This window comes from Canis lupus, chromosome 17, assembly GCF_011100685.1.
Source record: "Canis lupus familiaris isolate Mischka breed German Shepherd chromosome 17, alternate assembly UU_Cfam_GSD_1.0, whole genome shotgun sequence".
Classification (NCBI taxonomy): Eukaryota; Metazoa; Chordata; class Mammalia; order Carnivora; family Canidae; genus Canis; species Canis lupus.
Genome location: NC_049238.1, coordinates 13,247,474 through 13,265,699, shown reverse-complemented (window position 1 = coordinate 13,265,699; position 18,226 = coordinate 13,247,474). Strand labels below are relative to the sequence as shown.

The 18,226-nt window shown below is 33.8% G+C and overlaps 1 protein-coding gene across 2 annotated transcripts in view; it reads right to left on the bottom strand.

Annotated features, from left to right (window-relative positions):
- Window positions 1-1,238: 1,238 nt before the first annotated feature.
- GEN1 (GEN1 Holliday junction 5' flap endonuclease) overlaps window positions 1,239-18,226 on the bottom strand; it is a 31,073-nt gene continuing 14,085 nt past the window's right edge. For both annotated transcript variants that reach the window (XM_038560827.1, XM_038560829.1), the window contains 10 exons: window positions 16,205-16,315; window positions 13,819-13,892; window positions 10,520-10,608; window positions 8,431-8,581; window positions 8,081-8,117; window positions 7,721-7,801; window positions 6,551-6,681; window positions 4,814-4,875; window positions 3,262-3,408; window positions 1,239-2,725 (listed from right to left, as the gene is read on the bottom strand). In XM_038560827.1, coding sequence (XP_038416755.1) covers window positions 1,407-2,725; window positions 3,262-3,408; window positions 4,814-4,875; window positions 6,551-6,681; window positions 7,721-7,801; window positions 8,081-8,117; window positions 8,431-8,581; window positions 10,520-10,608; window positions 13,819-13,892; window positions 16,205-16,315 — 2,202 coding nt within the window. In that variant the 3' untranslated portion in view covers window positions 1,239-1,406. The remainder of the gene's footprint in view (window positions 2,726-3,261; window positions 3,409-4,813; window positions 4,876-6,550; window positions 6,682-7,720; window positions 7,802-8,080; window positions 8,118-8,430; window positions 8,582-10,519; window positions 10,609-13,818; window positions 13,893-16,204; window positions 16,316-18,226) is intronic.

Sequence of the window (18,226 nt, the reverse complement as noted above, 5' to 3'; positions counted from 1 at the left end):
CCTTTAATCTAGGTTTTCTTTCTTTCAACAGTATTTTGTAGTTTTCAGTGTATATTCTGCATTTCTTTTGTTAAATTCATTCCAAAGTATTTTATCCTTTTTGATGCTACTGGGAACAGCATTTTTTTTTTTAAAGATTTTATTTATTCATGAGAGACAGAGAGCAGGCAGAGACATAGGCAGAGGGAGAAGCAGTTTCCTCGCAGGGAGCCCAATGTAGGACTCAATCCTGTAACTCCAGGATCACACCCTGAGCCGAAGGCAGACGCTCAACCACTGAGCCACCCAGGCGTCCCTGAACAGAATTTTCTTAATTTCATTTAATATTATTCCCTACTGATGTATAGAAATATAATTGATGTTTGTATATTGATCTTGTATCCTGCAACCTTGCTGAACTCATTAGTTAGTTCTTGTAGTTTTCAGTGAGCTTGTTAGATTTTTGTATATAAAGACCCTGTCATCTGCAAATAGCAACGGTTTTACTTTATACTTTCCAATTCAGTTACCTCTAGACTTCCTGATTTGTTAAATAAATTAATGTACAATTTAATATTTAGAGTTACTGAAGTGAATATTGTACAAAACCACTTTTAAAAAAAGGAAAGGAAAAAGTTATATATATATATATATATATATATATATATATATATATCAATAGATTAGGAGGTGAGAAATCTGGCTCCCACACCATTATTAATCAGTTGTGTGATCCTGAGCAAATTTCTAAGTCTTTTCTCATTATACATTCTATTTGCATATTTCTCCATTTGGCATAACTATGAACTCCTGGGGTTAGGTAAGAAGTTAACTTTCCTCAGTTTTTTCAGCCATTACAACCATCATTTTCACTAATTATATTGAGCATCTTCCTCCTTTTCCATTTTTGCCCCTCACAAAGAGAATAAGGTTACCAACAATGGAAGAACACACTAACTGTATCTTCATATTGAGAGAAAATAAAACTCTGAGGAAAGGCACATTAAAAGACATTGAGAGAGTATAGGCAATTACAAAGAGTTATCTTCATCAGAACAGGCTGAAATATAAATGAAAACTTTAGAGGTTTGTGGAAAAAATGAATAAAAGCAAATGAATGAAGCATTTACTCTAGGACCGTGCTAACATCTTAAAACTTTAAGGAAAAATCAATAAAGATATAAAAATGACAAAAGTATGTTCTAAAAGTATACATTATCTTCAGTTTTTACTGCAAGGATCATCTTTTAGAACCAAAGTTTTAGGCAACATTTTTTATTTCAATTTTAATTAAAATGGAAAAAGTGTCTCATGATATACAGAACCACATTCCATCTTTATGCCAAATGTAGAGACTTTGCCTCTGCTTCTGCTAGTGCTGATGGCACTAAAATAGTAAGTTACATTAAAATATTTTTAATTTCACTTCAAGAGTTTTGGAACCTTAGTTTTAATCGTTGATATAAAGGAAGAGGACTATCCACAGAAGCAGCAGAGTCACCTTTATCCTTATGACACTGTAGAGAACTCAGAGAACCTTTAGCTGCATCTGGGAAACAGCATTCTTCATTTCCAGCTGCTTTATAAGCCTGGATGCACTGTTCAGTTTCTTTAATATATATTTTAGGGTTATTCAACTTGTTGGCATCATCTTTCTTGAATTGGGCTGAGTTATGCTTCTGAGAACTATGTTTCATTTTCTGAGTTGTGTTTTTAGCTTTCTCAAACACTGGGACACTTTCTTCATTAGAAGAATGTCTGTCAAGGCAAACGCTCTTCATTACACTTTTCTGAGTGGTTTGCAAATCAACTTTTTTACTATGATGTAAAGCAGTATTTGGTGGTCCAACTCTAACACCGGAGGTCTTTACTATTGGGTTACTGGCAGTAGAAGATACAGAAGTATTCATTTTATAGTTTTCTTGAAATAGCTGATCTCCTTTTAGAACTTTAGATTTTCTAGATTCATTTTGGAAATGAATTCCTAGAAGATTCTTTGCAAGATGTGATGGACAATCAGAATCACTCTTAGCAATACAAGATTCATTTATGGTAAGTAGGGACAAAGTTTTCAGGTCAACATTTGCTTGCGCATTATCCTGCGGATATGATGATTTTATACGTATTCGTTCCTTTAAAGGCAAATCCTGAAGATGTAAATAAGTAATGCCAGAAAGTAGATGCTCTTCAGCAGTAGTCTTCTGAAGATCCTGACCCAACACTTTATTAATGTTTGTGGTGTACCATTCTGATTCACATGTTAATTGTGCTGGGATATTTTTAAAATTTTCAGGGATGGCTATTTCAAGATCTGACTTTAAACTGAGAGAAGAAGTGTTACTTGGAATAGCTGGAGAATTACTAAAAGAAGTACCTTCCCAGTCAATGGTGCTTAAGTGTAGATCAGCAATTGCTGACATGTTATGGGATGAGGTACCAGGTTGACAAGATTCTGGAATTAGAGACTTACTGACAGCTAGAACTTGCTGCATAGCCAAAGGTCTTGGAGAAGACATTAAGTACTCTTGTGTATTCAAACAGGGAGTATCTTCAGGTAACATCAAGCTATTCAATGAGGCAGAAATAGATTTCTGGGGTAATGCACCATCAGGGGTAATTTCCAAACTTAACTTGGAATTCTGCTTAGAAAAGACTTCACATGTGGGGTTTAAATTCATCTGTGACTGGAAACTCATCATATTATCTGATTCTGGCTGTCTGTTTTCTTTAGACTTAATTTTCATGCCTAAAAATAAAAATAAATACAATACTATTAAAATCTATTTTATTTTCTTTGAGTAAACAAATAACGAGTTTAGAACAGAAATCTTCTATATTAGCAATTTTTATTTTTGTCTTTTTTGTCTCAGTGCATTCCTGGAAACTATTTATAACTGTGTTATAAATAATCACAGCAACATAATTGTTAATATTATAAAATATTTTCTTTTGGAGACAATGTTATAATTGAATTTGTTTTCCTCATCAAGTTCTAGAAAATAAGGAAAATCTGTTTAAAATCCAAAAGCTGTTATACATACTAGTTGCTCAACAAGTAATAGTACAATTACTATTAACACTTAAGTTAGCAGACAAGAGCAGAATGGTTTACCTATGGCTTTAAAAGAAGTGTATCAAGACAAAGAAGTAAGAGTAAAATTCTAACTCTTAATTTTACAGAACTTCCAGCAAAATTTAGACAAGATAGATTCAAATAGAATAGGTAACTCTTCTATAACATTTGTGTGTGTTCATAAATAGCTATGAAAATGCAATACTCACATTTTTGTTTCTTCCCTTTCCCTTTCAGTTCTAAGTTTTGTTTTTGATAAACAGCAACAATCTCAGGATAAGCCGCTTCAAACAATGATTTTTCTTCTATTGTTTGTAGAACCAATTCTCCATGTTGATCTTCTATAGCATAATGTTCTAAAAGATTAAAAATTTAAAAATTAAGTATCAGTTTTAATCATCTGTTGATACTAGTGCAGAAATGATTTTCTTCTGCCTTGCAAGACCTGGAAAAAGATTCCTTTCAAAATGAGAACTTTAAATTCTCTTGCTCTAAAGGTCTATAGGATGGAAAACTTTGCTTAGATAAGATTAGTTGCTTTTAATTTAGTAGAGTGTTAAAATTCCAGATAAAGAATAGGAATAGACAGTTTTCTAAAACTCCAACATTAACTTTCTTTAGTGGTGGCTCCTGAAAAGAACAGAATTGAAAAGATACATCCAGGCTTACTGGGCACACAGCAGCTACTAAATGAAAAGGAGAATGCTTGCAAGTAAATTTACAATATGATATATATAAATAGACTAGATCCTTTTGTTTATCCTACAGGAGGGAAAAATTGCATGAGAAGCCGCACTATACTGAAAATATTAGTTGATGAATTTAAAGTACGAACTATGGAAACAGGTGAACTTACATTGTTTCTTAGTTAAACTGGTTAGGGGTACATTTTCTCCCTTAAGAAACAGCATCCACAAAGGACAATGCTCAGTTCTGGACAGAGAGTACTGCTAAACTGGGTTAATAGGATTTTCTTCTCTTAAAACATACTACAGTTGGTGGAACTGTTCCTAAATAGTCCTCAAAATTCTTCAGCTTTCCATTTCCCTAGTATTGCTTAGAATGGTTTATCAAATTCTTTGTAATTTCATTCTTCAAAATTACCTATAACTTAAACGTTCATTGACAAATTAACTGCCTTACTCATTCACATATAATCACACAATCTAATTTCAAAGTAATAGAAATAAATTTGGGATTACTTTCCTTTTTAAATGATCTGTGGTTTCCTTGCCTTCAGACTGAGAACTAATTCAGAATTCACTACATTTTTGTCTGTAGCAAAATAAGAGTAATTTGACAACTATAAATGCTCATGAAAACTAAACAAAGAAAGGAGAAGAAGAGTACCTCAGGTGCCATGCAGCAACCTTGATTTCTTTAGATACAACCACACAATGAAATCCAATGACTAGACTGTTTGCAGCGGCATTTTTTCCAGAAATATTGATTAAAACTACTTCCATACTATATTCTAAAACATTAATTATAATAGAAATGTAAACTTAAGATATTAAGATAAAATTACTTAAAGTAACTAAATTTAATGCTTACTGTTAGTTAAAACTTAATTTAAGTAGTACAGGAAAACTACGAAATCAATCCTCAGTGCATGTGCTATGTCTCTTTCATTTATGTATGTATTTATATATGTGTTTCTGTGTGTATACATATATATACGTATGTATATTTTACGTATGTATATGATATCTAAACATATATGGTTAAATGTTACAAATTTTGTTTAAAGTGAATACATACCAGGCTTCTCCCATTCTATTTCAAAGCAATGAATTCCATTTCTGATCCGAGATTTAACAATTCTGAAACACAAATTCTTCTAATGAGATCCAAGTGCAGAAGTTATTTTGAAATTTTCAATTTGTAGAATGAATCATTCAATTTTTCAATAATTCAATTACTCAATAATTCAATTTCCATTGATTTTGCTCTATTTTTATAATATTCTAAAAATACTGTAAAGAAGGCACCTGGATGGCTCAGTTGGTTAAGTGTTTGCCTTCAGCTCAGGTCATGATCTCAGGGTCCTGGGATGGAGCCCTCTCTTAGGTTTCCTGCCCCTGCTTCTCTCTCTTCCTCTGCCCCTCTACCTTGCTTGTGCTAGCTCAAAAAAATAAATACAATTAAAAAAAATACCGCAAAGAATTATGGCATAGTTATTCCTTTGACTAGTTTATTCAAAAGATAATTTCATTGTTAGGGGTACAGAGTTGATGATTGTTATATCCTATCAGTAGATTTCATTATTATTCAGTGTTCCTCTTTTCCATAATAATGATTTTTCTTTTAAAGTCTATTTTGCTTCTGTTAACTTTGCAACATCACTCTGGTAAATATTTTCAAATTTTGTGTAGTTTTATTCTGTACATGCCCTATAAATAGCAGACAATTGCTGAATTTTGTTTATTCATCCAATATATTGCCTTTTAATAGAGGAGTTTAAGCCGCTTATATTTATTGTGATTACTGATTTTGCTGGATTCATTCATACACCTTATTTTATGTCTTCTGTTACCCAAATTTTTCTTTGCTACTTCCCTCTTCCTCCTTCCTGTGATTTTTTTGGGTTGACAGGTTTACTTTCCTATTTTATGTACTGGTTTCAAAGATAGATTGTATTTCTGGTGTTTTAGTGGTTACCTGTAATTGTTTTATATTTATGCTTTGGAAGTTTTAGTTCATTATCATCATTGTATATAAATCATCAAGCATTATACAGTTATTTATATACATATTTTTTCCAGTTAGTTTATTAAAATAGCTAAATACATTTTATTGATTTCTCTATATTGATTGACCACTTTTTTGTTATCCACATCATTTCTCTGGGTTCATGTTTCTTATTGCTAAGGTACATCTTTTTAGTAGTACTTTTAGTGGGGATCTGTGATTTATTCACCAACCAGTGAATAAGGCTTTACTGATTATTTTTACTCAAGCTTTGAAGTGTTATTCTATCAATTTCTGGCTTCTATTGCTGTCATGAAAGATGTATGCTATCAGACTGTCATTCTTTTGTAGTTTATCATTTTTCTTCGATACTTCCCCCCACCAAACTTTTAGTTGGAAATTTTTAAACCTTTAGAAGAGTTGCAAAAATAGCACAATGAATATTCATATACCATTTGCTGAGTTTTACCAATTCTCAGTTTCTATCCCTCTATTCACTTTTCATTTTTGTTTCCTTTCTGGTTCATTGAAATAGTTCAATGGTTAAGCTTGGCTCTATCATTTTATATTTATTTCTTTTAATAATCTGTTAAAAGATTATTAACTACCTGTTTGAAGCAAAAAGTGTGTGAAGGCATGAACTATGTTATCTTGATTGTAAATCCTGAATAAACTTTTAATATTTCCTACTAGACCTTTACTCCATTTTTATGTAACAAAGAGCTATATATCCTACTACTAAGAAGATTATTTTAGATCATAAGATACTCAAGTGGAAACACCTCTTCATACAACTCTTTATATTACCGAATTGGCTGTAGTTGATTTGAATTCCTTCTACCGAGCTTTCTTTCTATCATGTCATAGTGGGTCAAAAGTACTAACAATTTCTCACATGCATAGTGATCGGGCCATTCCATTTTTTCAAGAGTAAATCTCTGTAAATATAAAACAAATAAAACAAGATTTTGTTATCTCTTGCAGACAAACAGCCCTGTTAGGTGATACAATTTTTTTCTTACAAAATTAACATTAGTTAAAATAGTATCAATGAGAATATTCCCAGAAAGAACAATGAGCCTCCTAAGGAGGCAAAATTGCATGAGAATTAAGTGTGAGGGTTGTCAGTTTGAACCCCAGTATCATATTTCCGAGATGTTGAGCAAATTACTTAATCTCTTTTAGCCTCAGGATTTCCATCATAAAATATAACCCGACTCAGAGATTATAAAGATTAAGTGAGGTTACATGTAATATGTTATTTATGATATTAAATTTTAATGGTCAATGTTTGTTGCCATTAGTATTACTGTTGTTGGTAGGGATAAGCAACAAATACTTATAGTTTATTGAACCACTCTGTTTCCCTAACCACTATACAAGGGGTTATTATAACCCCTAATTTATATATTTAGGTTAAATATCTCATTTAATCTTCATAATGACTTCATAAAAAAGTAATATTATTTCTCTTTTGAGGATAATACATATACAAGGTCACATAGTAAGTGACAGACTGTCCAAATTTAAAGTTAGGTCACTGATTCAATGCCCTTTGGAGAACATGGCATAATGTATAAACTTGTCAAATCACTATGTTGAACACCTGAAACTAATGTAACCTCATGTGTTTACTAAAAAAGAAAAAAAAATCCCATTACCTTGCAAACTGTATTACCTTTTATAAAAACATACTGGAGCCTCACATTCTCTGGGTATTAGGCCCCAACCTCAGTATCTTCCTGAAAGAAAATGTATCTGTACATGGTATATAAGGTGTCTTCTAAATAATAGCATAATTATGGTTTGCCTTGTGGTCTGCAAAGGTTTCTAGTGGCAAAGGAATGAAGATTAGAAATAAATGCTGAGAACTACATGTGCAGTCAAACCTCTTTCAAATCTCCTCTCAGACCAAAGTGATTATCCCTTCTTATTTTCCAGCTACATAGCATAAAGAAAGTTTTTATTTTCCAGTACCTGAAACAATAATAAATCAGGTCTTTGGTACCTGATTACCTTCACCAATTTATCCTTGTTTAAAAGGAATTCTTGAGTAACCTAGCAAGAGAAAATAAAATAGGAATTTAGATTTCAAACTTTTTAATGATTTTTCTTTTAAAGTCTATTTTGCTTCTGTTAACTTTGCAACATCACTCTGGTAAATATTTACGTGATGTAATCTTTTCAATCTCTTTATTTTCAAATTTTGTGTAGTTTTATTCTGTACATGCCCTATAAATAGCAGACAATTGCTGAATTTTGTTTATTCATCCAATATATTGCCTTTGTCAAATCAAACTTCTGAAATAAAACGCTCATCTGAATGTTAGTTATTACCTCATAGAATGGGAATCCCTCGCAACTGCATGCTTTTCTGAAAATAAATTACATACATGTTGTTAATACAATCAGGCAATTTTTTGACAGACTCTAAATTCATTTCATCCAATCTCTGCTCATTTAATGAAAAATGTCCTTGGATAATATCCCAGTCATCAAGCTTCTCTTTGAATAACTATTACATCACTATCTTCTGAGATAGCTTAATATTTGTACCAAATCAAAAAAAGGATTTTGTGAAATGTTACTAATCTAGACATGAGGGAAGGTTATGTAGAAATAATTCAAGTAGAGGTGTATATATTTATCACAACAGGAAAAAAAGGAGTTAAAAAAAAAGAACTTACTTCTTAATGTTATTCTCTACCGCAATCAATTGTCTCTCATGCTGGGTACGGTGCCAGTCACAAGGACAACAGTATTCGTAATCATGTGGTTCACAGTATCGATTAGTTTTACATAGTTTGCATCCATTACGTACATGATCCTTAGGTGAACCTTTATGCAAACACAAAGTAGGATTTTTACTGCTTTTAAACTTACCTTCTACATATATATTTTGCTTTTTTATCCTTATCCAAATTTTTAACAATGAATACTGCCTTGCAGAGTCCTTAGCATATAGAAAGGTTCCATTACATTTAGATTGAATAAAGTGATGCACACTATAATAATTCTTAAGACAATGTAGATCCTAAGCTACCTATAAGCTCCTCTTATATGACACTGCTTTTTGTTGTTGTTTCTATAGATTATTCTTCCATCTGACACTGTTCATTTGTAACTAGAAATTATCATTTGATAATCAACTATAGAAAACTTTGTGATTTGGTAGCTATACACAAGAAAAGAAGGATATAATTACTAGCATTAAAAAAAAGATTATTTACCTAACAACAGAATAATTCATGAAATGGTTTCCTGAATGAGAATATTAAAAGAATATAACAGTTAATTACCTCTGCTAGTGTCTAGCCCTCAGTTACCTGCACAGCTATTTTTAAACTGTGCTTGGAACATGAACGAATTATGACTATGGCACAGGTGTGGGGCCCTAGTTCCCTTTTGAAGGAAAGCATAACCACTTTTAACATTGTTTTTAGAACACAGAAGCGCACACATAATTGATAGGAACTAAAACTGTCATTTATAAAGTCAAAAAACGACAGAATTGAATTTTATAAAGCATCTTATAAAAACATTTATTTTGTCCATGATTTCATCTATAATTTAATAATGTTTACGAACACAAAGACAAATAATTTCTTTTCTTTTTTTACTTGTATTTATTTATTTTTAAAAGACTTTATTTATTCATGAGACACACACACACACACACACACACACACACACACACACACAGAGGCAGAGACACAGGCAGAGGAAGAGGCAGGCTCCATGCAGGGAGCCCGAAGTGGGACTCGATCCTGGGTCTCCATCACGCCCTGAGCAGAACGCATATGCTTAACTGCTGAACCACCCAGGCATCCCTACTTTTATTATTATTAAAGAGTTTACGTATTTATTTCTTTGGGAGAGAGAGAGAGAGAGAACATGACCTGGAGAGGGAGGGTAGAGGGAGAGGGAGAGGCAGACTCCTCGCTGAGCAGGGTGCCAGACTCAAACCCAGGACCCAGGATCATGACCTGAGCTAAAGGCAGATGCTTAAATAACTAAGCCACCCAGGAGCCCCAAGAACTTCTAAAAGATGAACTAATGAGATCTCCTACTCTCTCCTGGGAGTGAATGGTGTTTCTGATCCAGTATATTTATTAATGACATTTTTCTTTTACCAAGGCTAATGAAGAGAAGCCAAGTTATTTTCAGTAATAATGAACACATATTAGAAATTAGTTTTAAGCCACTATCCTTATGCAATAAAAACAAATGATTTCAGTTCAATTTTTCCCTAAGGTTTAGCAGAATGATATATTTTTTTTGTTTAAATGGATTTCTATATTGAAACCATAATTTTAAAATCTATGTAATTTGGTATTATAGTTTGAAACTACACTTATCCTATATTTATCATGTATATCACATTATTTCATTCAATTAACAATTACTGAATGCCAACTATGCATATGTAACACAACCCCTGACACGAGGATTTTCAATCTACTGAGGAAGATAGGTATGTAACAAGTATAAGAATAGGATGACGGGATCCCTGGGTGGCGCAGTGGTTTGGCGCCTGCCTTTGGCCCAGGGCGCGATCCTGGAGACCCGGGATCGAATCCCACGTCGGGCTCCCGGTGCATGGAGCCTGCTTCTCCCTCTGCCTGTGTCTCTGCCTCTCTCTCTCTCTCTCTCTGTGACTATCATAAATAAAGAAAGAAAGGCTGCTCAGAGCCTGAAAAAAAAAAAAAGAATAGGATGACGATGTGGGTGTCAGACACTAATGTTCTGGAGATATCATTCCCCATATCTGCTCACCTGGATGGGAACACACAGAACAATGGGCCAGTTTTTTAATAGCTAGTGGTTGTGGATCAGAGCAAGATTCTTCACTCCACTGTGTAAATCTGTAAAAAAGAAATGTTAAAAGGAAAACAACACAAAACAAAAACAACGTCACTAAAATGTCATGCTCTCAAATGTCAGGCTATTCTAAAAGTTCCCTTCCTTACCTGCCTACTTGTGTTCCCTTTGGTGGCAGATAAAGTCGCTGGCCCAGCCTGGAACACCCTCAATCTATGTTTTTCAATTTAAAAATGTGGCCCCAAAGACAACTGAATTACAACAGGGGGAAGAGAGAGTAAGACAGTTACAGAAAAAAAACAGAAGTAGGATGGGGGGTGGGGAGGCAGGAGAAGGAGGTAGCAGGAGAAGGAGAGAAAAGGAGTATGTATTTGTATATTCATGTATTCATATGTATATATTCATATATTCATTCAGTTTTTGGAGTTTTTTTTAGAGAATCTTAAGTTAGGCAGCAATACATAGGGAGAATGATTTGTATATGTCTATTTGATCTCTTTTCTGTGTGTGCGTATAAAACAAATAGAATTGTGAACATTTTTCTGTATCAGAAAGAGGGGTGAAGGGTAAAGTATAAAACTAAATAGAACATTAAGTTTCTGGGTAAACACTGTTTAAAAAATCTAGACTATGTGAAATTATCAATTTCATAATCTCTTATGAAAACAACAAAACAAAAAAAAAAAAAAAAAAAAAAAAAACAACAAAACATTATCTGCTCAATGGGTGATTTTAAGGAAAATGTGTATCTGCTAAGATTTCTACTAAATAAAAGTTAATTTTATTTTTGGCTAAAGTTCTAGGCAATATAAAGCCACCAAGGGGATAGTTAAGTATTCCTCATAAAACACAAGTGCTCTGAATTATGTTCCTCTACTTACAGAAGTTAAAGGTCTAATAAAAAGCTAAATTATCTCTTCAATTCATTGCGTAGTAGCTGGTACTAAGAGTCATTGTTTGGCTTTTGGAATTTCTGACTCATTCACTACAAAGACCAGGTATAAGCTTGCTAAAAATTAACATAGATGCTGGATAAATCTATTAATGCTAATTTTTAGCAAACTTACACCTGGTCTTTGTAGTAAATGAACAGAACTTCAAATGTGGAAAAAAACAAGGGGGGAAAGTCAGTCTAAATTAATTAATGTTAGAATGATACATTAATGGTAATAAGAAAGGTAATTTTATTCTTTTCAAGTGTTCAAAGATTTCATAAAATGTTGCCAAAAGCACATATTTGCTGAAATTACGTCAATAAGGATGATTTGTAGTTAGCCAAATGCCATACCTTCTTTTTATTCTTTATATCATTCTTTAAATTATTCTTCACAATTCCCAAATGATTCCATGCCAAAGTATACCTTTCTTTCCTGCTTTAGCACAGTACTCATTGATACCAGTAAGGGATTCGGTCAAGTCTTAGATCTATCAATAGCTTTATAGCTGAAGAAGCACTGCGATTTCTAATTTTTTCATGGTCATTCCTTCTTGATTTCTACAATTTAATATTCCCTTTTGTGCACTCACCATCTCAAACCTACTGGTGGCCAAGACGGCTGAAGTGTCCCAGTGCCCCAAATCCCTTTTATTCATTCCACACTTTATCATCATTAACATTAATTAGTAATTAATGTTAACATAAACCATTGCTTTCATTAAGTAAATATAATTCATACGCTTTCGAAACTAAACAGCACAGTTGGTAAACTTCCATATATTCTGTACCTTAGCTGCGCAGTCTATACTAATTAGAATTAATATATTACTAAATAAGTGGCTATAGAACAAAGGGCACCCAAGTAAAAACTGTGATCAAGTGTTACTTATTATTAAGTATTTGCAATATATTAGCCATTTCACTTATAGAGAAGAAATATGATATCAAAATATTTTATATCAAAAATAATTTTATTTTTTTGTTTTTTTATTTTTTAAAAAGATTTATTTATTTATTTATGATAGACATAGAGAGAGAGAGAGAGGCAGAGACACAGGAGGAGGGAGAAGCAGGCCCCATGCTGGGAGCCCGACATAGGACTTGATCCCGGGACTCCAGGATTGCGCCCTGGGCCAAAGGCAGGCGCCAAACCGCTGAGCTACCCAGGGATCCCCTCAAAAATAATTTTAAATGTAAAATTATTTTATGGTTATATTTATCTTTAAATAGTCTAAAATAGCCTGTGGTAAAAGCCCATGGTTATAAACAAACACATTTGGCATATTACTACTTGTATTTGTATTAAAACAATGCAGTATGGCTTAGGACATGTAGTCTCATTTTTTTCTTTGGAAAATTCCAGAATGAATATAAATCAGTGATTTTATTTTATTATTATTATTATTATTTTTTTTAAAGATTTAATTTTGGGGGGGACACCTGGGTGGCTCAGCCAGTTAAACCTCTAACTCTTGGTTTTAGCTCAGGTCATGACCTTAGGGTCCTGAGACTGAGCCCCAGGTCCAGCTCCACACTCAGTGGGGAATCTGCTTGAGATTCTCTACCTCTGCCCCTCTCTGTCCCTCCCACCCCCACATTCTCTTTCTCTAAAAACTGATAAATTAAAAATCTTCAAAAAATTAAAAAAAAAAAGACTTTAAGTAATTTAAATATGGGGCTCAAGCCTGCAACTCCAAGATCAAGGCATGCTCCACTGGCAGCCAGTCAGCCATCCAAAACTCAGAGATTTTAGGTGTGCTTGGGTGGCTCAGTCGTTGAGTGACGGCTCTTGGTTTTGGCTTGGGTCATGATCTCAGGATGGTGAGATGGAGCCCCATGTCAGAGTGGAGTCTGCTTGATATTCTCTCTCTCTCTCTCTCTCTCTCACCCTCTGTGCCTCCCCCCACTCACGCATGCATACGTGTTCTCTCTCAAATAAATAAGTAAATAAATAAAACCTAAAAAAAACAACAACATGATTCTAAATGAAAATATAGATCAGTTTAAAAATATGAAACCCAGGGCACCTGAGTGGCTCAACTGGTCAAGCATCTGACTCTTGATTTGGGCTCAGGTCATAATCTTGGGGTTGTATGATCAAGCTCTATATGGGGCTCTGTGCTGGACATGGAGCCTGCTTAGGATTCTTTCTCCATCTCCCTCTGCCATTCCCTGCCCCCCAAAAAATAAAAATACAAATACAAAACCCTTTTTTTGCAAAGCATAACTGAATACTTTCTGTAATAGTCACTATTCAGTTCAACAAGAATAAAAATGTCTAATGTCACAAGAAAAGAAAAGAGTAATTTTTAGTTACCTTTGAAGTAAACTTTGCCCCTTCAAAATCTGTATAAGTTTCAATGCTTGCTCTTTGCCAACTCCAGGGACTCCCTTTTACAAAGTGGAAAAGAAATTCGAATGTTAATCATTGGGGAATAAAGAAATGAAGTATGACATGTTCATTCAATTAGAGATTGTGCAGTTGACAGAATAAGGTAACTATGTAATGACAGGAAAAGATGTGTAAGATAATTTACCACTTATAAAACAAAAATTGCAAAATAGCCCACCCTGTGATCTAGATTCGTAAGTAAAATAACTACCACATTGTTAATCTATGCAAACCAAAAAGTCACAGGATTATATAATACACCACTGACAGTGTTTATTTTATGGGAATGAGGAACAGAATTTTAGAGGACTTTTACTTTTCAAGTTAATTATTTTGATAACCTTTTTTTTGATAACCTTTTAATTTGATCTAACTTCAGGTTATATTTGTAATCAGAAAAAACATGTTCATTTAATATTTAAAGACCTCAACATCCAAAGAGCACAAAGGAGAGTTCCAAGTTAACTCTTGAAATTAATAGCTTAAGAAAAATTAAAATAACTGTTAAGTTGCCAACACAAAAAATGTCAATAAATGTATATTTGCACAACAATTTCTGGTTTGAGTCTTCCAGTTCCTATAAAAGTTTATGGAGTTTATCCTTATAAGCAGGGTTGCTATTCAGCTAATACACACTGGGATAGACATACCAGTGTTAAAATATTTCCAAATCGGTTAGTAAATAGTTACTGAACAAGCATCCTACGTGCCTGCTGGCCAAAGGCACTTTTCAGCCTGAATCCTCTTCCCAACCCCCTTACACTTAGGATCAGCTACTAAAAGCGTAGCACCTGGCATACTAGTGGTCACCAGAAGTCTGTTTCATGGCTACAGCCTATGTTTTTACATACCCGTTGCTAGATATTTTGCATATCAACTCTCCTTTTATTAGCATTTAGCCACATGTTAAGTTTTTTGAAGGTAAATCATGTTAGTCCATAGGTGGTAAAAATCTTTAAGTAGAGCAAAATAAATAGATACCAGTTTCATTACAAAGGATAGAAAATGTCAAAATAGCTAAGGTTAATACATAACGTAACACCACTGTAGCTAAAATTGGTTTCTGTGAGTTTAATTTTGTAAAGATTTTCTTACATTCAACATTTGACTGTTTCTAGACTTTAATTATGATATAATTACATATGGGAAATAAGAATCTTCTATTTCAGAATGAGAATTATAATAAAATAATTACTTATATGTTACTTAAAAGTTTCCCTCCTCCTGCTTCCTTTTCCTACTAGTTAAAAGAAGTGTTTCTCTCTTTGGTCACTGATGACATGTTAGAAATGATGGTTAATAATTTTACTATCCTGCTATTTTTTCCTTTCCCCAAGCTCTGGCAAAAAGAACATAGATGTCATCCTTCGTTAGATTCTCTTGGGGATAGCATACATAGTATAATGAGGGATTTAGTAAAAACACAGAGATGATCAATAGGGACATAATGATGGGACTACATAGTAAGAACTACAATACAAGGCATTTCATATTTTTAAATATATTTAAAAATGGGGTTATCCTTGTAATTCTTAATTTATCACTCACCTATTAGTATACCTGTTTGTTACAGAGTACTGTACTGTGCATCTTAAATAAAATGTTTTCATGAACAAAACTCAATGCAATGCCAGGAGGCAAGGAAGAATGAATGGCTTACCCCAATAATCATGTTGCCTAGCAACAGTAATAACACTGAGCATATGCACAGTTGGAAAGCTGCAAGAAGATTGAAAATGAAAAAATAGACAAAACAGTGATAGAAATTAATATTTGCATGACACAAGAAAAGAGTAATTCCTATATTTTTTTAAAATGATAGTAAAACTTGAATGTGAATCTCTTAGTCTAGAGTAGTGGCTTACTGCTATTCAAGCAGTGGGACTAGTTATTACTCCATTCTCATTTATAACATTCAGTGTCACAATAAGCCAGTTTTTTTTTTGAGCCAGTTTTTTAACGTCACTTGAAATGCTGATTAATTACCAAATTGTTTATTATACCAAAAATTATACTCTAAATTAAATTCGTTTTTTTTTAAGATTTATTTATTCATTTATGATAGACATAGAGAGAGAGAGAGGCAGAGACACAGGAGGGAGAAGCAGGCTCCATGCAGGGAGCCCGACGCAGGACTCGATCCCGGGACTCCAGGATCGCACCCAAAGGCAAGCACCAAACCGCTGAGCCACCCAGAGATCCCCTAAACTAAGTTCTTAATCAGATAGCCATATTATGTTTATATTTATGCAGCACATAAGGTATCAAAAAAGACACACTATGACAAGTAAATATAACAGTCTAAGCATACCTTCGGAAGATAATCACAGCCAAGTAGTATTGCTAGTCCAACCAGAGCATCTCTATCCAAACCTAGTTTACTCTTGATAGATGACGCTGTATAACAATCAACATGTGGATCCTAGAAGAAAGTACAATTTAGTTTAATCTTCAAAAAGTAAACACTTATACATTAAACATTACAAAAAATAATTTGTCAGAGTTGTCTCTAAATGCTTAATTATTCCTAAAAGGTAAAATAGGAAAAAATTATCCTGATCACCAGGATCTTCACAGAATCTAATGCTTCAATATCCGGAAATAAAGTCATAATTTCAAAAACTGGCTTAAAAAATAATCTATAATGGGCAACATTTTTCTCTTTATTATTTTTTGACGTCTACAAAAGATTTTCATCTTACAAAATCAGACACTGTAAAGTGAATTTTATAAAAAGTAAACATTCCTTGTAATTGCAGTACCTAAAGTTAACTATTATACTATCGTTAGTAGTGCAGTGCATGTTCTTTTTTTTTAATTAGTTCAGAGGTAGAATTTAGTGGTATATCAGTTGCATATAAACCCAGTACTCATTACATCAAGTGCCCTCCTTATTAATACCCATCACCAGGATGCCTGGGTGGCCCAGTGGTTGAGCCTTTTAGCTCAGGGCATGATCCTGGAGTCCCAGGATCGAGTCCCACATCAGGCTGCTTCTCCCTCTGCCTATGTCTCTGTCTCTCTCTCTCTGTGTGTCTCTCAGAATAAATAAATAGATTTTTTTTAAGATTTTTTTATGTACTCATGAGACACACACACACACACACACAGAGAGAGAGAGAGAGAGAGAGAGAGGCAGAGACACAGGCAGAGGGAGAAGCAGGCTCCATGCAGGGAGCCTGACATGGGACTAGATCCTGGTCTCCAGGATCACGCCCTGGGCTGAAGGCGGCACTAAACCGCTGAGCCACCTGGGCTGCTCTTTAAAAGAAAAAATTAATGCCCATCACCCAATCATCCCTCCCTTCACCTCTGCTCCAGTAGTTTGTTTCCTAGAGTTTAGTGTCTCTTATAGTTTGTCTCCCTCTTATGCATGTTCTTGCAAAAAACCCTTGACTCACATATACAAGTATTTACTATTAGCTATGTTTAGAATTATATGAAAGTACTATTTTGTAACATTTTTGCCCACTAATATACTTTAGTATCAATAATACATATCTTTTTATTTTTTGACTTTTTAAAATGTTTTTAAAGATCAAGACCTGAGCTGAGATCAAGTCAGCTGCTTAACTGAGCCATCCAGGTGCCCCAATACTATCTTTTTAATGACTGCTTGCAATTACATTATAATGGACCCTAAGGCAATGTTTCTCAGTGGGGACACTATTAGCATTTTTAGAGAGCTAACAGAATTGTCTGGCAAGAGGTTTGGCTTTCCTGGCTCCAATCTACCAAATGTCTATGATCTCTCTTATCCAATCTTGAATAGTTACAACCAATATTTCTCCTGGCAATATCTAACTAAGAACCATGGCTATGTTTAACCATTCCCTAGAAATGGGCATATGAGGGGTACCTGGTTGGCGCAGTTGGTTAAGCAGCTAACTTCAGCTCAGGACATGATCTCAGAGTCCTGGGATCAAGCCCAGGGTCAGGCTCCATGCTCAGTGGGGAATCTGCTTCTCCCTCTGCCCCTACCCCTGTTCATATGTGTGATCTCTCTCTCTAATAAATAAATAAAATCTTTAAAAAATAGAAATGGGCATTGTAATTACTAACAATGCTGCAATTAACATCCTTGTACATCTCCTCTTGCATATTTAGAGGTATCTGAGGATAAATTACTAAAAATAGAAGTTATAGGTCAAAGCAAGACATTTCATATGTATTTTTATAATATATTATTGAAACTGATTTAGAATTAAACCATGTGAAACAAATTAAGCCTTTTGGAGAGAAATCCACATTTCAGAGAAAATGAACTATTTATCAATATTTGTAACAATACTGCATTCATTTAGCAACCGCTATGTGCCAGGCATTATGGTAT